Source organism: Brachionichthys hirsutus, chromosome 8, assembly GCF_040956055.1.
Source record: "Brachionichthys hirsutus isolate HB-005 chromosome 8, CSIRO-AGI_Bhir_v1, whole genome shotgun sequence".
Classification (NCBI taxonomy): Eukaryota; Metazoa; Chordata; class Actinopteri; order Lophiiformes; family Brachionichthyidae; genus Brachionichthys; species Brachionichthys hirsutus.
In genome coordinates this window covers 4,373,832-4,395,142 of record NC_090904.1, presented here as the reverse complement: position 1 = coordinate 4,395,142, position 21,311 = coordinate 4,373,832, and the positions used below count along the sequence as shown (strand labels likewise).

At 49.8% G+C, this 21,311-nt stretch overlaps 3 protein-coding genes across 3 annotated transcripts; all 3 read left to right on the top strand.

Annotated features, from left to right (window-relative positions):
• Positions 1-539: 539 nt before the first annotated feature.
• On the top strand, positions 540-10,357 carry ipo9 (importin 9). Its single transcript, XM_068742043.1, has 24 exons — positions 540-690; positions 2,282-2,343; positions 2,492-2,578; positions 2,656-2,857; positions 3,160-3,248; positions 3,332-3,418; positions 3,547-3,666; positions 4,392-4,492; positions 4,591-4,649; positions 4,776-4,927; positions 5,007-5,105; positions 5,236-5,342; positions 5,420-5,559; positions 5,709-5,871; positions 6,250-6,476; positions 6,672-6,820; positions 7,457-7,585; positions 7,678-7,953; positions 8,053-8,219; positions 8,620-8,753; positions 8,896-9,015; positions 9,180-9,296; positions 9,395-9,471; positions 9,643-10,357. Exons 1-24 carry the CDS (start codon positions 540-542, stop codon positions 9,751-9,753), a joined length of 3,126 nt encoding a protein of 1,041 aa, XP_068598144.1. The 3' UTR covers positions 9,754-10,357.
• A 482-nt stretch (positions 10,358-10,839) lies between these two features.
• shisa4 (shisa family member 4) lies at positions 10,840-16,124 on the top strand. Its single transcript, XM_068742679.1, has 5 exons — positions 10,840-11,057; positions 11,710-11,887; positions 12,712-12,848; positions 12,921-13,112; positions 14,697-16,124. Exons 1-5 carry the CDS (start codon positions 10,997-10,999, stop codon positions 14,735-14,737), a joined length of 609 nt encoding a protein of 202 aa, XP_068598780.1. The 5' UTR covers positions 10,840-10,996; the 3' UTR covers positions 14,738-16,124.
• A 1,530-nt stretch (positions 16,125-17,654) lies between these two features.
• On the top strand, positions 17,655-21,070 carry lmod1b (leiomodin 1b (smooth muscle)). The gene is made up of 3 exons (XM_068742803.1): positions 17,655-17,976; positions 19,083-20,798; positions 20,882-21,070. The coding sequence occupies exons 1-3, from the start codon at positions 17,698-17,700 to the stop codon at positions 20,906-20,908; spliced, it is 2,022 nt and encodes a 673-aa protein (XP_068598904.1). The 5' UTR covers positions 17,655-17,697; the 3' UTR covers positions 20,909-21,070.
• The last annotated feature ends 241 nt before the right edge of the window (positions 21,071-21,311 follow it).

Genomic DNA, 21,311 nt, shown 5'->3' with positions numbered 1-21,311 from the left:
GCAGTACTGATACTATACTATACTACACAGTGTGTAGTACTGATACTACACAATGTGCAGTACTGATACTATACTATACTACACACTGATACTACACAGTGTGTAGTACTGATACTACACAATGTGCAGTACTGATACTATACTATACTACACACTGATACTACACAGTGTGCAGTACTGATACTATACAGTGTAGTACTGAAACTACACAGTGTGCAGTACTGATACTATACAGTGTGTAGTACTGATACTACACACTTGGAACGTACATGGATTTGTTTGCTCTCAAATTTCCGGCAGTCAATTTCTCCCACAAGAGGGAGCCATAGCTGTAACAACAACAAAAAAAACCCAGACCATATTAAAAACACGTGAGCCGTACCGGATGCTCTAACGCGCTTCCGGTTGTTAGGCCCCGCCTCCGTCGTTCCGTGCATCATTGGCGCGCTTCTTCCGCGCGGCTGTGGCTCTTCTCCCCCCCCCCCCCTCCCGGGCGCTACGCGGTGCTCTAGCGGGCTGCAGCTGAACACAAACCAGGCATGAGCGGCGTCCGGCCCGGCCCGGCGGCCGGCCCGGTCCAGCAGGGCTTGAAGGAGGCGCTGATCGAGACGCTGACGGCCATCCTGTCTCCGGCCCAAGAGGCGCGCGCCGCCGCGGAGGAGCAGATCAAAGTGCTGGAAGTGACAGAGGGTGAGTGGATGACGTCACCGCTAACTTACTGCGGGGCTCACGCCCGGCCGCTCCGGACACCGGTAGCAGCTTCGTGTTTGCTAGGCTAAAGAGAAGCTAACACTAAACAGTACCCCCCCCCCCCCAGCTAACCCGAGGCCATCTTTCAGGCGCTAATGATGGCTCCTTAAAACGCCTTTTCTTTTTTTAATAATTCCCCTGACTTCAAAGCTAACAATTAGCAGTAGCATTAAGTAGCGACCCGGTGAAGAGTTCTCATTAGCCGTGTTTGTAGCGCACATGGAGACTTCCTGGAGCCCGTTGGGGGGGGGGGGGGGGGGGCGGTGTGACCCGGTGTGACCCGGTGTGACCCGGTGTGACCCGGGTCGATGCTTGGCTGTCCAGCAGAGACTCTCTGATCGTGCTTCAGTTACTGTTTGGCTGCCTAAAATAAATATTATTTAGAAATCGTCACAGGAAAATATTTCATGTAAAATGCAAGCCCCCCCCCCCCCAGAGATCCCTTACGTGGTGTTAATATCACCATGGATCAGACTCCCTCCTCTTCATCGGTTCCCATGGATCAGACCCCCTCCTCTTCATCGGGTCCCATGGATCAGACCCCCTCCTCTTCATCGGGTCCCATGGATCAGACCCCCTCCTCTTCATCGGGTCCCATGGATCAGACCCCCTCCTCTTCATCGGGTCCCATGGATCAGACTCCCTCCTCTTCATCGGGTCCCATGGATCAGACCCCCTCCTCTTCATAGGGTCCCATGGATCAGACCCCCTCCTCTTCATCGGGTCCCATGGATCAGACCCCCTCCTCTTCATCGGGTCCCATGGATCAGACCCCCTCCTCTTCATCGGGTCCCATGGATCAGACCCCCTCCTCTTCATCGGTTCCCATGGATCAGACTCCCTCCTCTTCATCGGTTCCCATGGATCAGACTCCCTCCTCTTCATCGGTTCCCATGGATCAGACTCCCTCCTCTTCATCGGTTCCCATGGATATGCACAGAGAAGCGTAACGATTGATTGTCTGAACTAATCACCTATTGGCTCCAGTAAATATCCCACACCGTATCGCTCCTCCCGATCGGGTTGTATTGATGAACATCCCGTTTTCCGGATTGATAACTGATCGGCTGTGAGGTGATGGACGCGTCGTGTTTTCAGGTTTATGACTGTGTAACCGTCTCAAGTTTTCTGTTTGACGACGAAGTTAATCTACTTTTGTAACCAATGGTGACGGCTGGTTTTTTGGGGCGTGGCGCTCTCGGGTTGAGTGATTTCTACCGGTCTAATCAGCGCTTGCACGTTGCCTCGTGCCCGTGGTGATCCGTGTGCACGCTTCCTGCCGGCCCCTCCCCGAGGCTCGTCCGCTATGTCGGACTGTCAGCACTAACATTGTCTTCTGGCGGGTCCGGCGCCGGCGCTGATCCTGGAGCGGACCCGCTAATCTCCCGGCGTGCTCCGTTAGCTTAGCGCTCGCTGCGTGTCAGGGTGGGGTTGCAGCTTTAGACGGCCGCCATCGCTGCCGTTCCTTCTGACTCATTTCATCCAAGCTCTTCTTCTTCTCCTCCTCTTCTCTTTCGTGTTCGTGGCGCAGAGTTTGGCGTTCACCTGGCAGAACTCACGGTTGATCCTCAGGGAGCGCTTGCAATTCGTCAGGTGAGCGTAAAAACCAAGGGAGGGGGGAGGGGGGCGGGGGGCGGGGGGGGGGTCGGAGGTGCATCGAAAGCATCGTCTCTCTCGGTCTGATCGTCTCAGTGACCGGACAAACCTCAATCCCGATTGATCTCTCGCTGCCTGTTTGCAGTTGGCGTCGGTCATCCTGAAGCAGCATGTGGAGACTCACTGGTGTTCCCAGTCGGAGAAGTTCCGGCCCCCGGAGACTTCGGATCAGGTGATCTTCAGGTCTTCTCCTCCCGTAACGCTGGCTTTAGTCTCGTTTGGAGCTGGTTGTCGTTCTTCTCCCTCCAGGCTAAAGCCGCCATCCGGGCGCTGCTGCCCAGCGGGCTGCGGGAGGCCATCAGCAAGGTGCGCTCCAGCGTGGCGTACGCCGTGTCCGCCATCGCCCACTGGGACTGGCCCGAGGCCTGGCCGCAGCTCTTCACCTTGCTGATGGAGATGCTGGTCAGTGGAAACGTCAACGCTGTGCACGGGGCCATGAGAGTACTCACAGGTACGCAGTCCAGAGGACGCAAACGTGTACACGTACGGGATCCAAAACGCGACGCCATGTCACGGAAATGACTTCAGCTTTTAGAAGCGTTCGACTTTTAAAGTTCAGACGTGTTTAAATCCTTAAAATATTAAGGATTATTAAGGTATTAGTATCGCTGGGATCGGATTTGCTGGATTCTAGCGAGTCTCTTTCAAATCTGTCGAGTATTTTGTGTGTAATACAGGAACTTTGGAAATGAGCCCTGTTTTTTTGCATGCCTCAGCACATTTGTTTCTCACATGCCTTGTCTGTGTGTCCAGAGTTCACCCGAGAGGTGACGGACACCCAGATGCCGCTGGTGGCTCCTGTCATTTTACCCGAAATGTACAAGATCTTCACCATGGCCGAGGTACCGAAGCCACTCTGTTCCCGACCTGAACAGGAAGTGAACATTTATTCAGTACCGACTGTCCCCCACCCCATCTGTTGTAGATTTATAGCATTCGCACCCGATCCAGAGCCGTGGAGATATTCACCACCTGTGCCAACCTCATCTGTGCTATTGAAGAGCTCGAGAAGGTGAGAGTTGCATGTTTATATGCTGATTATAACACGATTATTACCACATTCTCCTGCCTAATGAAATCCGTTGTGGTGCTGCTTCCTCCAGCATCACATTCATCTTGAGCGTTCGTCTCTGTCTGCAGGGGGCAGCCAAAGCCTTGATCTTCCCCGTGGTGCAGCAGTTCACGGAGGCCTTCGTTCAGGCCCTGCAGATGCCCGACGGACCCTCGTCTGACAGCGGCCTCAAGATGGAGGTCCTCAAGGTGAGAGCGTAACCAACTAGAAAAGCGCTCTGAGAGCGCAGACCTCCACCGAGCAGCTCACTCCCCTCCTAACTGGATTTACACCGTCCACATGGTGATCTGGATCATCACCAAAAGGTTCTAGGTTCTAGTATGTTTATACATCAACCATGAAAAGTAAAAGTGAATCGGAGTTGATGTGTGTTTGTAACCGACTTTTGAATCCATAAATGGAGTTTTCAATGTTAAAATTAAATCTTTTTTACTGACTCCATTCTGGATCTGATCCAGATTAAATCCGGTGGTGAGGTAGAGCCCCCCCCCCCACATGACTGCGTCAAATTCCAAAAACATACGTCAATAATTAACCGAGATATTGAGGAACACATTTTGAAGCTCCATTGACTGCAATGTTAACAAAAATTTCAAACTGATCCAGAATCCAGGATCTCTTCTGGAACATCACCAAAATGTAGTCGCCTGTTCTTGGTAACATTCCCAACATGTCCTGTAAATTTCATCCGGATCCGTCCGGAACCTTTTGAGTTATCTTGCAAACAAACGGACGGACGGACGGACGCTGGCGATGACATAGCCTCGCCTCGGCGGAGGCAACTAGCGAAAGTATTTGCAATATCACGTAGTTTAAATGTTTTCGAGCTCGCCGTAATTATTCCCCCAAAGGAACGAGCGGCGAGGCTGAATTATTTTGACGGTAACGTCCGATCTGTTCCGTTCTTCATCAGGGAGTGACGGCGTTGGTGAAGAACTTCCCCAAACCCATGGTGTCCTCCATGCAGCAGATTCTACCCATCGTCTGGAACACGCTGACCGAGAGTGCAGCTTTATATCCCAGATGTTCCAGATGTGTACAAGTACCTCGTGTTCTCTGTCTCAGTACAGGGATTCTACTTTTATCTGTCGTTCCTTAACTGCAATGTTCACTTACGTGAGAACAGAAGTCAACTACACGGAAGAGGTGGACGACCCTGTCGACTCCGACGGTCAGCAGAGTGTGTGTGTGTGTGTGTGCGTGTGTGTGTGTGTGTGTGTGTGCGTGCGCGCGCGCGTAACATGGCTCTGAACATTACGACTTGTTTAGGGTTGTTGTTTTTTTGTTTTTTTTGCAGGTGAGGTTTTGGGCTTTGAGAATCTGGTGTTCAGCATCTTCGAGTTTGTCCACACGCTGCTGGAGAACAACAAGTTTAAGAGCACGGTGAAGAAGGCGCTTCCGGAGCTCGTCTACTACGTCATCCTGTACATGCAGATCACGGAGGACCAGGTGAAGGAGGCGCGACCTTCAAAGCGCCCTTTATTACGTGGGACGTGTGTAAGAACCTCTGTGGCGATCGATGCTTCAGGTCAAGGCGTGGACGGCCAACCCTCAGCAGTTTGTGGAGGACGAGGACGACGACACCTTCTCCTACTCGGTCAGGATCTCTGCTCAGGACCTGCTGCTGGTGAGATTCCGCTGTGGGCCCGTGAAAACCTTCGCTCGGCTTGTTGAATGGCGACGATGCGCAGAGTGTCCAGCGTGTGAAAGTTGGCCTCCGGCGAGCCTCGACGGTAACCTTTGACCTCTGCTTGCAGGCTGTTGCGGCAGAGTTCCAGAATGAGAGTGCGGCAGCGCTGGCGGCGGCGGCAACCAGACACCTCCAGGAGGCGGAGCAGGCCAAAAACGGCGGCAGCGAACACTGGTGAGGAGGAGGAGGAGGAAGGACACCGCCTGCTATTCTGCAGTAACCTTTCGTTGTTTCCCCCCCCCCCCCCCCAGGTGGAAGGTCCACGAGGCCTGCATGTTGGCCCTCGGCTCTGTGAAAACCATCGTCACGGAGAACGTGAAAAGCGGTCGCATCCAGTTCGACATGCACGGCTTCCTGGTCGGCGTCATCCTCGCCGATCTCAACTTGTCAGGTGACTGCTAAACGTGATGTTGATTATATGACAGCCTTAGCCCCCCCCCCCCCCCCAGGAGGAGCACGTTAACGTGGATGTACAGAAAGGAGGTGCAGATTGTCTCCTCGTTACTCACCGCCGCCTCCTCTTTTGTTTTCGTTAACCAGCGGCGTCTCCGTTCCTCCTCGGCAGAGCTCTGTGGGCGGCTAGCCGCTTCACGGCGGCCATGTCCCCGGAGCTCATCCAGCAGTTCCTCCAGGCCACCGTCAGCGGCCTGCACGACAGCCAGCCGCCCTCTGTCCGCATCTCCGCCGTCAGGGCCATCTGGGGGTGAGCGCGGCGCCGCCAAATACGGCCCCCGTGTCGCGTCTGACCTCACGAGGAGCGCTGAGGCCTTGAATCCAGAAGCTGTTGTCTGGGGAAACGGCGTTTAGCTGGATGAGTTAGACAGGATGTTCATGATGCTTTTATATAATTGCCCTGTATAAATGTTAAATGATCTGAAAAGACGCACATTTTAAAACGTTAGACAAGTGGAAGTGAGAAGCTACAATAAGTTAGCTTCATTTTAGCACAAAGAGGGAGCCAAAAACGGCACGTTTCACGTGAAGATCTGACAAGTTGGTATTAGTGAGTATTTAATCCTTGTTAAACTCGGGCAATAAACCTGTTGGGTTATGCTAACGCGCTACGCTAACTGTTCTCCAGGTACTGTGATCAGCTGAAGCTTTCGGAGAGCACCCACGTCCTTCAGCCGTTCCTTCCCAGTGTCCTCGAGGGACTGGTCCAGCTGGCGGCGCAGTTCAGCTCGGAGGTGCTCACCCTCGTCATGGAGACCCTGTGCATCGTCTGCACCGTGGACCCGGCCTTCACCACCAGCGCTGAGAACAAGATCTGCCCCCTCACCATCGCCATTTTCCTTAAATACAACAACGGTACCGCTGCAGCTCCGCTAACGACAGCGTCAGCCATTTTAGTTTTTCTTGAGGACGCTTTGACGAGATTTCACGCTGCCGGCTTGTTTGTATTTGTATTTGCGTGAATAAGCTGTAATCAGTGAGGACATAAACACGTTTGTGTTTGTCTTAGTTGTTCCAGAGACGATGGATTGACTTGTGTCTCTCTCACAGACCCCGTTGTGGCGTCCCTCGCTCAGGACATCTTTAAGGAACTGGCCCAGATCGAGGGCTGCCAAGGCCCCATGCAGATGCGTCTCATCCCCACGTTGGTCAGCATCATGCAGGCCCCCCCTGACAAAATTCCCTCTGGACTCTGTGCTGTAAGGAGACGAGAGATACACAAACGTATGGCCTTGAAAGATATCAAACTGGATTACTGATTTAAATCAGTAATCCGGTACGAGCTGGTACGAGCTGGTGCGCGTTGGTACGAGCTGGTATGAGTTGATACGCGTTGGTACGAGCTGGTACGCATTGGTATGAGCTGGTACGCGTTGGTACGAGCTGGTACACGCTGGTACGAGCTGGTACGAGTTGGTACGCGTTGGTACGAGCTGGTACGCATTGGTACGAGCTGGTACGCGCTGGTACGCGTTGGTACTAGCTGGTACGCGTTGGTACGAGCTGGTACGCGTTGGTACGCGCTGGTACGAGCTGGTACGCGTTGGTACGAGCTGGTACGCGTTGGTACGAGCTGGTACGCGTTGGTACGCGCTGATACGAGCTTGTACGCGTTGGTACATGCTGGTACGCGCTGGTACGAGCTGGTACGCGCTGGTACGAGCTGGTACGCGTTGGTACGAGCTGGTACGAGTTGGTGCTAGCTGGTACGAGCTGGTACGCGTTGATACGAGCTGGTACGAGCTGGTACGAGCTGGTACGCGTTGGTACGCGCTGATACGAGCTTGTACGCGTTGGTACGAGCTGGTACGAGCTTCCTTCTGTTCTTTAACCAGACGTCCATCGACATCCTGACCACGGTCGTCAGAAACACCAAACCGCCGCTGTCGGAGATGCTGGTGTGCCAGGCGTTTCCTGTGGCGGCGCAGTGCACCATCCGCACCGATGACAACACCATAATGCAGGTAAGCGGCGGCGCCGGACGCTTCGCCCTGGATACGTCCGGTCTGTAACGCTGCTCCGGTCTCTGTTTTCTTTGCTTCCCGCCTCTCTCCAGAACGGCGGGGAGTGTCTGCGGGCGTACGTCTCCGTGACGCTCGAGCAGATCGCTCGGTGGAGGGACGAGCAGGGCAACAGCGGCCTCTGGTACGTCATGCAGGTGGTCAACCAGCTGCTGGACCCCAGGACCTCCGAGTTCACGGCCGCCTTCGTGGGCCGGCTGGTGTCCACCCTGATCTCTCGGGCAGGAACTGAGCTCGGGGAACAGCTGGACCAGATCCTCCGAGCGATTCTGAGCAAAATGCAGCAGGCGGAGACGCTGAGCGTCATGCAGGTAGGAGGAAAGTGTTGGCCTGCATTTCATAGCCTGATGCTGCGGCTGCTTACACCTCCTTTGCCCGTGCTTCTCCTCCTCCTCCTCCTCCTCCTGTAGTCGCTGATCATGGTGTTTGCCCACCTGGTCCACTCCCAGCTGGAGCCTCTCTTGGAGTTCTTGTGCAGTCTGCCGGGCCCAACGGGGAAGCCTGCCCTGGAGTTTGTCATGACGGAGTGGATGAGCAGGCAGCACCTGTTCTACGGACAGTACGAGGGTAAAGTCAGGTCAGATAACACCTGGGTGAATCATCCTATGTCTTCAAGTCATCACTTCACGCTTGTGAACGCGTGAAATAACTATAAAGCGCTCGGAGAGCGCGGAACGCCGCCCAGGCAGCGCCGCCTCTCCCCCACTATGTCGTCGCACCTGAAAGCAGTCCCCTCATTACGACGCCTTGTCTTTTAAAACCAAGAAAAGATCCAGTCAGATGTTATTTATCTCATCGATTTTAGTATTGCACCGTAGCGCGTAGTTTCTGCTTCCGGTACATTTGTGTAGTCGTTGAAGGTTTGAGTGAACGTGGCGCATAGAATCTCTGCTTCCACATTCTAAACGAGCTCTTTCTCTCCTCTCTCCTCGCCACAGAGCTCACGTTTGCTCCGTCTCTGTTTTTCTCTTCTGCAGCACGGTGGCTCTCTGCAAGCTGCTGCAGCACGGCCTCAACACGGACGACAAACGCCTCCAGGACATCATGGTGAAGGGGGAGGAGCTGTACGGCCCTGAAGACGGCATCCGCACACGCTCCAAGTCCGCCAAGAGTAGGACTGCAAAACATCTAGAGATAGAATCGATCATTAAGAGTATGGCCGTGGCGTAAAGGTGTTTCCCACAGCTGGAGTTTTAGCAACCTTTGCACAATGGTTAGCTCTCTCTCTCTCCCCCCCCCCCCCCCCCCCCCAGACCCGGAGAGGTGGACCAACATTCCTTTGTTAGTGAAGATCTTTAAACTGATCATCAATGAGTTGTCGACGGTGGTGGAGGTAAACACCAGCAGGGCAAACGCAGGAGACTGGAGCCAAGGTGAATAGCTGACGCTACTGCTCGCTTTATTTGGGGGTGGGGGTGGGGGTGGGGTGGGTCTCCGTGTCTCTGGAAGATTAATGGTCGGAAGCAAGAGTTCAGTTTTTCATCCACGGACGACTTCTTTTGTTGAACCTGCGAGCTAAAAGCTGCTGTTTTCTCAGATTCCACCGGAATGTGGGAGGACAATGAGGTGGAGGAGGTGGAAGATGATGATGACGAGGAGGATGAAGGCCTTGCAGGGCAGCTACTGTCTGATCTCATCGCATCCAACAAATACGGTACTAGAGTCATTCTTAATTCCAGTGTTACAGCCACACTTTGCCTCCGTTTTAATTTCATCCTGATGTATCTTTTCTGTTTTTTTTGTTTTTTTTAGATGATGAGTATTATGAGGATGATGAGGAAGATGATCCGGATGCTTTGAAAGATCCCATATATCTGATTGACCTGCAGGTACATACTAAACTCTCCTCGCCACAGTGATGACTTTAAGCTGGGGTCAGAGAATGTTTAAACAGAAAGTCACCTGTGAGAAACGTAAACATATTTCGCTGTAGATTCTCATTCATCCAGGTTCTGCTCGTTAATTTTCCGGCCTGTTCCGTACCGTCTGTTTCTTTCCAGGCGTATCTGACGGACTTTTTGACACAGTTTGCCCAGCAGCCTTGCTACAGCATGTTCTCGGGCCACCTCAACAACACCGAGAGACAGACTCTTCAGTCTATCGGCCTCTAGCCTAGCCGGCTAGCTGCTGATCCAGTTCACACCGCCCTGGCTGGCCCTCTACGGTCCCGGCGCGACGCTCAAGATCAAAAAAAAAAAGAACAAACGGAAGGACTCGGCAGAGGAAAAGGAACATGGTTTAAAACCAACAGACATGCGCTTCCTCATAACACGCCTATTTCTGTTTATTTGTGGTGGGAAGACGGGCCGCAGATAAACTGAGGAGGAAGACGAGGAGCGAGACTCTGTCGTGAAGAAGTCAGGGTGGAGCGCGAACAGACTGTTTAGCCATGTCCTATTTGTAATTCAGCCTGTTGTTTTTATGTGTTTCTGTGTAAACCGTAAAAATGCATACCGGGAAAGCGCTTCCCAGAGACGCCGAAGGGAACGGCGAGGAGATGGGCGTTTGAGAGGACCCCTCGGCGGGCGGGGCTTGTGTTAGAGAACATGTGGGACCGTTCCAGGCAGGAAATGAAAAGCCCTTCAGCCAGCCGTCGTGTCTCGGGCATGGTGGGTGTTGGAGGGATTTACGCTGTTGCCATGGTGATGGTTATTTCCTTGTACCCATTAAAGGTTGGAAAACTTTCTAAATAAAAGTCCAAAAAGGGACACCATTTCCACATTCCTCTATTGTCTGCATGACCTAGAAATGAAGCGAGTGGCATGAGAAGCAGCTACTACTGAACTTTGGGCTTGACCCGTCAGGGCAAAGCAACGTTCTCCACCTCACCCTGTCCTTTGCATCGTCCTCCCTCACGACGTCCGCGTATCTCCTCCTGGGTCGACCTCTAGCCCTGTTCCCTGGCATTTTATATTCTCAAAAAATAACTGGCAGATTTGTGAATTTTGTCAAATCAATAGCATTCAATGGAAAACAGCACCTAAACAAACATTTCTCAAATGTAGAACAATTATTCTGAAATAATAATATATGGCTTGCATCTCTGTTGCCCAGGTTAAATGTGCAAACTGTCAGAATTTCTTATTGATGATTGAATTTTGTTCATCTTTATTACGTTTAAACGTTTTTTTTTAATTTATCACGGTGACGTAACTGGATACCGATTTTTACGGCATTTCAAGCGGAGCGTAAAGGCAACATCCCGGCAGAGCGGCGTCATTGAGTCGGATCGGTGATCCCGAACACGAAGCCCGTCCCGTCTCCCGCTGCTGCGCCTCCGTGATGTCGGAGAGCCGCCGGTAGTCCCGCTGTTCGTAGTTCACGCGGAGGGATTTGACGTTTCCAGCGGGCACCATGTCTCTCGCCGCGCTGACTCTGGCGCTGCTCGCCGGACTCTTCTTCGGCGCGTCTCAGGGTAAGATTCTGGTTCTCCATCCAGGCCGCGACACCGGAGAACGGTGTATCGTGAGCCCGTTAGCTGAAGTCCAGCCGGTTCACTCGCAGCGGCGGAGCGGGGCGCTGCGTCCGGCTACCTGCCCGGACACCTGGCAGGTGTTTGTGTTTGTGTTTGTTTCGATCATTAGTTCCGCTCTTTTTTACTCCGCAAAATAAATAGCTAATGTTGTTAGCATTTGTTAGCCTCTGTAAAGCGCACAGTGACGCGCTGTAGCTATTAGCAGCAGTCTAGTTAAATGAGAAGCCAACGATATCTTAATTTGCATATTGATTAACATGAGCCAGCGTTACAAGATGACAGTATTAGGACAGTGAAATTATTGGAAATAAATATACAATTAAAATGCAACATATATATATATATTAAACACCACATAGAGAAAAATATACAAACGTCAAATGTAGGTAAATTATTGCTTAATATTCTGAATATTCTGGGGGGGGGGCGCTACATCACAACTATTGTATCCCCGATTGTATAATCCACCTTTACTCTTCTTTTCTCTCCCCTCTAATCCACCTTTACTCTTTTCTCTCCTCTGTTGTATAATCCACCTTTACCCTTCTTTTCTCTCCCCTATAATCCACCTTTTCTCTTCTTTGCCCTGCAGTGAACGGGAACGAGGACTGCCTGTGGTACGTGGATAAGAACGGCACCTGGCGCAACGGCTTCGACTGCCCTCTCATCACGTTCTGCTGTGGGAACTGCCACCGGCGCTACTGCTGCTTGGACGCCTTCAAGATGATCACAGAGCGGGAGCAGAAGCGCTGCATGCTCTTCCAGTTCAGGTGGCAGCATTAGTGCGTTCGTTTATCGGCTAATTCGTTCATCTGCACACGACACCGTGAGTCAGGCGGTGGTATCAGTGCTGGATCACATCCTCCGGTCCCTTCAAACAAACATGCTGGCTGAGGACATTTGTGTCGCCGTGGTTTCAATTGATCTCCCTGCAAGATGCGTCCTCACAAATCCAGAAACAGGAAACTGGTCAGATTAAAAATAAATATGCAATAGCGAAAGTGGATGGGTTTGGTGACATGTTTTCATATGAAACGTTCACATTATCTAATAGGCTTTGGATTATGTGTTTGGATTTAAGTGCAAAGAAATTGAATAGAATATTTCTATCTGTAATTTTCCTCCGTCGCACACGCAAACTCCAGAGCCTTAAAGGAACCCGTTTCTCCATCTCACTGGCTACACGGCCTAATGGCTCTGTTTTGGTCCGCACCGTGTAACGTGTTCTCATTAGTCCCTCGATCTATCACGTCAGCGGTCCGTACGGTCTGTTGGGTTTAACGAGTCCCTTATGATAAGGCTGAACTAAGTACGCGTGTCTTTTTCCTCCACGTCCCCGGGAACCATCCGGCTGTATCCAACAGTGAGCAGGCGACCTGCAGCTTATTAGGCCCAGCGGGGGTCCGGATCAGCGGGGGGGGGCAGAGTCTTGGTTCACTGAGAATAGGAGAGACAGAAATGCAGCGGGTGGAGAGCATCGACTAAGATGTGATCTCGGGGGGGGGGGGGGGGGGGGGGCTACGCTGTTTGGGAGGGACAACGCCGGGCCCGAGGATCAAAGTGAACGCCTGATCCTTACCTTCCTCTCCTCCAGCCCCACCACCTTAGCTGGCATCGCCTCCTCCATCTTCCTGTTTGTGGCCATCGTCGCGACCATGGTCTGCTGCTTCATGTGCTCCTGCTGTTACCTCTACCAGAGGCGGCAGCAGAGGGGCCGGACGCCGTACGATGGTGAGGCCGTCTCTTGTGGACCGCGCTTGTGAACTTGTTGAACTCCGCAGCACTCCGGTTTCTGACCCACAGCCCAGCATATCCCCATGGCCAGCTACCCGGTGGAGACCATGTATGACGCGTATGGGAAGCCGCTGGGGCACGCAGGGTATCCGCACGCGGGGTATCCAATGGCAGCACAGTACCCTGGAATGCCCCCGCAGTACCCAGTGATGCAGCACGGGCCTTACCCGTCACACATAATGGATCCTGCGTATAACCAGGGTAAGAGTCGCCGGGGGTGTCGATGGCGTGTCTGTCGATCCTGCTTTCTCTCCTGCAGGCCAACATCTTGACAATCATTTTGTTTTTAGAAATTTATAGTCAGTCTGTGAAATGTCCCGAGTCTGCACTAGTTAGAAAGGTCGTGCTGCAGGTTACTAGTTAGAAAGGTCATGCTGCAGGTCACTAGTTAGATAGGTCGTGCTGCAGGTCACTAGTTAGAAAGGTCATGCTGCAGGTCACTAGTTAGAAAGGTCATGCTGCAGGTCACTAGTTAGAGAGCTCGTGCTGCAGATCACTAGTTAGAGAGGTCATGTTGCAGATCACTAGTTAGAAAGGTCGTGCTGCAGATCACTAGTTAGAAAGGTCGTGCTGCAGGTCACTAGTTAGAGAGGTCGTGCTGCAGATCACTAGTTAGAAAGGTCATGCTGCAGATCACTAGTTAGAGAGGTCGTGTTGCAGATCACTAGTTAGAAAGGTCGTGCTGCAGATCACTAGTTAGAAAGGTCGTGCTGCAGGTCACTAGTTAGAAAGGTCGTGCTGCAGATCACTAGTTAGAAAGGTCATGCTGCAGATCACTAGTTAGAGAGGTCATGTTGCAGATCACTAGTTAGAGAGGTTGTGCTGCAGATCACTAGTTAGAGAGGTCGTGCTGCAGATCACTAGTTAGAGAGGTCGTGCTGCAGGTCACTAGTTAGAGAGGTCGTGCTGCAGATCACTAGTTAGAAAGGTCGTGCTGCAGGTCACTAGTTAGAGAGGTCATGTTGCAGATCACTAGTTAGAAAGGTCATGCTGCAGGTCACTAGTTAGAGAGGTCATGCTGCAGGTCACTAGTTAGAGAGGTCATGTTGCAGATCACTAGTTAGAGAGGTCATGCTGCAGGTCACTAGTTAGAGAGGTCATGTTGCAGATCACTAGTTAGAAAGGTCGTGCTGCAGGTCACTAGTTAGAGAGGTCGTGCTGCAGGTCACTAGTTAGAGAGGTCGTGCTGCAGGTCACTAGTTAGAGAGGTCGTGCTGCAGGTCACTAGTTAGAGAGGTCGTGCTGCAGGTCACTAGTTAGAAAGGTCGTGCTGCAGATCACTAGTTAGAAAGGTCGTGTTGCAGATCACTAGTTAGAGAGGTTGTGCTGCAGATCACTAGTTAGAGAGGTTGTGCTGCAGATCACTAGTTAGAGAGGTCGTGCTGCAGGTCACTAGTTAGAGAGGTTGTGCTGCAGGTCACTAGTTAGAGAGGTCGTGCTGCAGGTCACTAGTTAGAGAGGTCGTGCTGCAGGTCACTAGTTAGAGAGGTCGTGCTGCAGGTCACTAGTTAGAAAGGTCGTGCTGCAGATCACTAGTTAGAAAGGTCGTGCTGCAGATCACTAGTTAGAAAGGTCGTGTTGCAGATCACTAGTTAGAGAGGTTGTGCTGCAGATCACTAGTTAGAGAGGTCGTGCTGCAGGTCGTTAGTTAGAGAGGTCGTGCTGCAGGTCATGTTAGTTGGATGTCTTCTCTTATACGGAACGATCTGAGGGGTTCATTTTATGCAAAGAACTTTTAATGAGTTTTAACATGAAGATGTGACTTCGTATTTTCTTGTTTTTCAGCTCCTCCACCTTATTCTCCACCTCAGTATCCTGTCCATTAATGAGCTCCTACACACACACACACACACACACACACACACACACACACACGCACACGCACGCACACACGCACACACGCACAGTGGGAAACGACAGCGGCTGAGAGAAATGACTCAAATCAGCACAGCGACCTGACCACCTAAAGAGCAGGTGGACCTTTAAGGGTGCTTATTTGTCTTGTTTGCTGCATTGTCCTGCCGGTACTTCCCTGGAGTTCTTATGTGAGTTTCGATGTGCTCTGCGACCCGATGACTGGGGGGCTCCGGGCCAGCTTAAGGCAATGCAGTCTCAGATTTGCTCAGGTGGTCGAAAGCATTTTCCTATAAGAAGTTTTTTCTTGTGTCTGACTCCACTAATTTATTGACTGTAGCCATTGCTACGTAGTACCTCAACATCAGCATGCTACCTGTCTTCATTTTTACATTAGTTAGATACGAGTCTTTTGATAATACCAGCTAGGATGTTTTACAGTGTAATTCATGTTTATTTTTAGTCTAACATCAGGTCAGAGGCTGGTCATGATTAAAATAAAATGTACAATAATTAAGAGATGAACTATTTAAATGCACATTTGTAAATCCATTCTTCAGCTGAATAAGTTGTGATATTTCAATGGATGGTTTTAAACAACCACATTGTTATTGTAACATAAGATATGATGTTTTAGCACTTTGCTATCGTTCCATTAAATTATTAAAAAGCTTACCTTCTATTGGAAAACAACTTTATTTACCAACCAACATGTATGGAAGTATGTTTATTTTTTTGTCAAACAAAAACATTTAAAGGATATGAATTTACTAAATCATGCTAAATCCACAACAAATAAAGCATCACCTATGTTAGGTCTATTTTCTATATTTGTATATTCCTATAAATGTAGACAGATTCAGGTTCCAGTGAGGTCAGGACCAGATTAATGACTTGTTGTGCACTTACCTGTCTCACTTCTAACAGGTGGAACCTGGATCCTATTCAGGACTTCACAGAAGTCAGATAAGACACATAGTAAAACATGATTCCCATTTTGATCAGATCTCAATGCTGTATCTTGTCTCAGTGCGAAACCAAGCATGCATCAGCGATCTGTCACTGGTTCACGCACGAGTCATTAATCCACATGTACAGATTTACCGGGCCTTCGTAAAGCACAAAGAGAACTCTGAACTTTTATTTGTAAGATGCTTTAGTTAGTTGTTAAACATAATATTTGCTCTGTGATGTTTATTTGTGCTTCTAAACCAACTCCATGGGTGTGTTTGTGAAACTGACGTCAGTCGACGAAACCACTTGTTGGAGTTTGTCTGTGTCTTTTATCTTGCATGGTTTCACTTTTTAATTTAAGGTGAGCGGGAAGCTCTTTCCATTCAAATAAAATGTACCTTTGGAATGTAAAATATAACCGTCTCCATTGTGTTTTTTTCCATGTCAGGAGTGAGTATTCACCGTTTTGACCGCTAGATGTCGGATTACTCTCTAAACTGTTGAGCAATGTTGATGGAATTTGACACAGTCATGCAGGGTGGGGGCCTCTATCTCACCACCGAATTTCATCCGGATCGGATTCCGAATGAAGTTAAGAAAAAAATACTACATTTTAACGCTGACAACTTTTGCTTTTCTAGTTAGATTTGTTCCAATGTTGACATTACACATTCTTCTTAATCCTTTTTCTTCTAGTTCTCTTCTGTGCCCATCCCCTATTCCATGTATTTATTTTACAATGTACAAATTAGAGAACTTTTTAAAAAAACAAACAACTGTGGATATTTTCAGAATCTATTTAGTTTTAAATTTAAAAAATCTAACGAAATATATTAACTTAAGCAGGGCTGGCGCTCATAGTCCACGTGGATCAGACATTATGTGGCGACAGAGTGACAGATTCTGGTCTGATGGAGACCAGAGACAAGCATCTTTCTTTTCTGAAGAACGACTCATCTTGCATCACACTTTGGTGGTTTAACTAAAAAAAAAACACAAATCTATTTTTTGGTCAAAATGGTCAAACATTGCAATTTCATGGTGCTCTATAGATAAATTCAAGGAAGCAGTCGTCAGTGCAGATTATTCAGAAGTATGAACTCACACATTCTAAATACATTAAATAAGAGCAACAGAAAAGCCTCTCAGTGCCATAAATCAAACCCTCCAGGTAGTCAACCATATTTAATTTAGCATCTTTAAAAATAATATTACAATGAATATATTGTTTATTTTATCAAACCAGAATTTGAGACATTTGTGAATGAAGTTGTAATATCATGTATTCGGTTTAAGTACTGTAGAGTAGATCAAGTACAAAAACATTTTTGTTTCACTTCAGTTACTTCCTCTGAGAACAAATGGATTTGCACTGTTTCCCTAAATACCGAGTTTCTACAGCTGCTAAAATCTGTGGCAAAAAAACAAAGAAGACATGTAATGAGAAATTCTTATGTACTAAAATTAGAGTCATTACAGAAGAAAAGTCCTGGAACTGTTCTCTATATAAACATGCATTGTGTAATAGGAAGTCTGTGTAAGTCTGCTCTGACATCTCTGTAAACTTCAGCCCTTCCCATTGCCTTTAAAGGAGTGTATACCCTGAACTAAATATGGACATGCACTTTCACAGGATTGTGAAGAATGCCTCGGCCTCATAGTCCACTTTGATGATGCGAGGCTCTTCCAGTTCATCACTGGTACGCCTCATGGCAAGGCTGTGAGTCCACCCTCTTTGCACCAGGATCGATGCCTCCGCTGGCTTTTTGGTGAGCAAGACAGAACAGGACAGCAGGACAACCGGCTTCTGCCTATGGACGTGCTCAACGGCTCACCATAGGAGCGAAATCACATAATTTACAGATTTTTGATAAAGGGGTTTGCTGAACTATAGCACCACCAGCACTTCCAAAGAAAGCTCATTTCTCCGTTATTCCCCCCAAGGGCGTAGCACTGATCCCAGAATTGTCAAGCAGCCATGTCCAGGAGGAAGGTGAGAGGCCTGACCCGAATGGGACGCCAGGTCAGCGAGGACCCGGACCTGGACAACCTGCTGTCTACCCTCTCCCCCGAGGAGATGGAGGAGCTGCAGCAGGACATGATGAAAGAGCCGGACCTAAACCCAGAGGTCGTTGTCCGAGGGGAGAGTCGAGCAACGCAGCCACCTCCGAGCAACAACATTGGGCATGCTAAACTGGACAGCAGACGAGGGGACGAGGCTAAAGGAAGGCTCGGTCAGAGGGAACAGTCGTTCGAGGTTTGTCAATTCTTGAATTGATTCCATCGTCGAGCCTGTTTTGAATGTGACTTCAAAGGACTGAGGCTTTACGTATGATTGGCATGATTTTATTAAAGCCGTTACTCTCCAAGCTGTTGGAAAGGTTTTCACCTACAGATGAGGGGTTTCAGAGAAGCATGCTTGGGCTTGGCCAGTAAATTGTGGCATTATGTAACATCCACTGTCCCAGAGGTATTCTAATGATAGCTTTCATATGCTTAAAGCAAACCGCCAACTGGACCGCATGCACCCTGAGTCCATCAGCTCATAAATAGTAGAGCTGGCCTCTGTGCCAGGAAAAAGATTGTTTCCCCCCTCCGAGGCTTGTTTAAATCCATTTCACATTCTTAGTCTTCTTCTCACAGATGAAAAAAAATAAAAACCCCGCCTGAGAGGCGCAACAAACCATTTCTTGATTGTCGTGCAAATGCTGTAACAAAGCATCTTGAGCCCTCCCTAGTTGAGATTCAGGGAGCCCAATTTCTCGCAGTTTGTGTGTCTCGAGGAGAGGCACTTCAGGCGATGGCGTGGCGGCCCTGTGGAGCTCCTTAATCCCGGCCTGATGGAATTCCTTGGTTGATTGCTCCTCACTCACTGCCTTTTAAGGATGCATCTGCCAGGGCCACAGCCTCACACAGCAAAACAGATGGGAGACTCACAAATCAAACAGTTTGCTCGCTCGCTGCTAATGTTTCCCTGTAAACACACACGCCGTGTTATGTCAAGGGGTGTGTGTGTGTGTGTTTACAGTGAGCAGATGGATGCAGAGGTTTTTTTTTGACAGTAAGGAATACAATATTTGCGTAGGTATTTGTACAGACAGGTACTGCATAATGGCATGCATTATATACTATAGGTCCTCACGTTAAAGGCGATCAATTGCTTCAATAATGACACTTTAAAGATTCTGCAGAATGAGAGCCTCTGTTTGCATCTGCTGTGATTTACTGGAGTTCAGGGTCCTCCAGATGGAAAGAAGATTATAACTAGTTAGGCTGTGCTATATGTTCAGCTGACTTACTTTTTATTATAATAAAACATATATCATTTTCAAAATCATATTCCTCATATTTGTCCTCCTGCAGGGTGAGCCAAAGAAGGAGGGCCGAAAACAGGAATATTTGAGGAAAATGGGTCTCAGCCAGGAGGGGAACGATGATGCAAAAGCAGGGTTACGAGGACAAGGTAGTGAAAGAGATAAGAACGATGACAGAAACAGCAGGGGGCCTGAAAGTATGAAAGATGAGCGAAGCCGTCTTTCAAGCAGATACAGAAGGCAGGAAGAAAGTGATGCGAAAGATGAGACGAAAGAGAAGCATGAGGACAGTAAGATGAGAGACAAGAGAGAAGCCAGAGAGAGCACAGGTAGCAAAACGAAGGATATGATATCCAAGTTACAGGAGAGAAAGAATGACAGGGGGGAGAAGGAGAGGAAAGAAGACTGCAGGAAAAAAGATGACAATAAAACTAAAGACCTTATCTCAAAGCTTCAGGAGAAACGTGAAAAGGATATGGGCAAAGAAAAGGAGAGAAAATCGGAGAGTTTCAGGACACAAGGACGCGTCTCTAAAATGTTGGAAAAGCAGAGTAAGACACAAGAAGTCCAGGCTCCGGAGAGAAAACCGGAGGAGAGGAAGCATAAAGCGGAGGAGAAAACTGATGCTCAGCTGGAAAGGCAACCATCAGAGAGAGGCGAGGCGCAAATGAAACGCGCCAAGGAGGGAAAAACAGAAGTGGCGTCCAATCACAGGGACCATGCAAAAGAGGAGAGGACAACCAGCGGCGGCAAGAGAGAAGAAGAGAGCGAGGAAACAGAAGACGGCGAAGGAAAGATGAACAAAGCAGAGGAACCAGAAAAACTTGGCAACTGTGTGGCCAAAACCACGGCAAAGAGCAAAGCCAAAGAGGAAGAGGAAGAGGAGGAAGACTCCAGCATGTTCGATGAGCTGATGGAGCAGGTCCGAAGCGACGACCCGTCTCTCGTCGAGCTCAACGTTAACAACTCAGAGGTGATCAAGACAAAGACGCTCATTGAGTTTGCGGCGGCGTTGCACCACAACACCCACGTTAAGACTTTCGCTTTGGCCAACTGTCGTGCAGACGACCACGTCGCCTACGCCATCGCAGGCACGCTGCGCAAGAACCGCACCATCACCAGCATAAACCTGGACTCCAACCATCTCACCGGAAAGGGCATCCTGTCCCTGATCCAGGCGCTGCTGCACAACGGCGCCCTCACGGAGCTCCGCTTCCAAAACCAGCGTCACATCTGCGGTGGGAAGACGGAGATGGAGATGACGAAGATCCTGAAGGAGAACACCGCTCTGCTCAAGCTGGGATACCACTTTGACTTGGCGGGACCCAGAATGACGATGACAAATATACTGAGTCGCAATATGGACAGACAGAGGCAGAAACGTCTGCAGGAGCAGAAGCAAGCCCAGGCCAACGGGGAGAAGAAGGAGACGCTGGAGGTCCCCAGGACAGGCAGCGGAGGGTCCTGGAGAGGCTCGCCCAAAGCGTCCCCGAAGCCTTCGCCCATGCCTTCGCCGGTGGCGTCACCAAAGCTGGCCCCTAAAAGAGGTGCTGGAGGCGCCGCTCCTCCACCACCACCGCCACCGCCTCCTAGTGGGGGACCGCCACCCCCACCACCTCCGCCGCTGGATGTCGATTCCCTGAGGAACTCGTTGACTCCAGTGTCGCAGAGGAAGCTGAATGGAAAAGGCCCCGGCGCTGGCAAGAACTCAAGGGACCAACTGCTTGCCTCAATCAGGGGAAGCAACGTTAACCAGCTCAAGAATGTACGTAAGAAGCTTCACGGAGAGATCAGCTTATACATGGGCGGAGTCTCACATAATTACTTTTGTTCTTTCCCCCCCCGCAGGTACCGGTGCCAAAGTGGTTGCAGTAATATTTCCTGTTGGAATACACAGCGAACACCAGAGCGAACAGACATCACAGGCTTTAGGAGATAAACTCGACGTCGCCCTGGGATTCAGTCCTAAACGGCGGCGGGGGATGGTTGGAGGCGAGAAACACGAGTCCTCACTATGAGTTCTCCCCTTAAACACTGGACCGAAAGGACTCCGTGGAGGATGAGTGATACGGGGCTCTCTGGTGACTGACTGCAGGGGGCGGCTTGTCTTCAGCTCCTGTTGATGCTTTGCTGATTATTTGCACTAGATAATATGAAGTTGGTCATATAACATGTTGGCTTGTATATGCTTCTGACTATGAGTGTGGATGATTCACATAAGTCTTTTGTTAAATTCTAATAGACAAAGGTTTAGCAATGGTATAGTGGACAATAATTT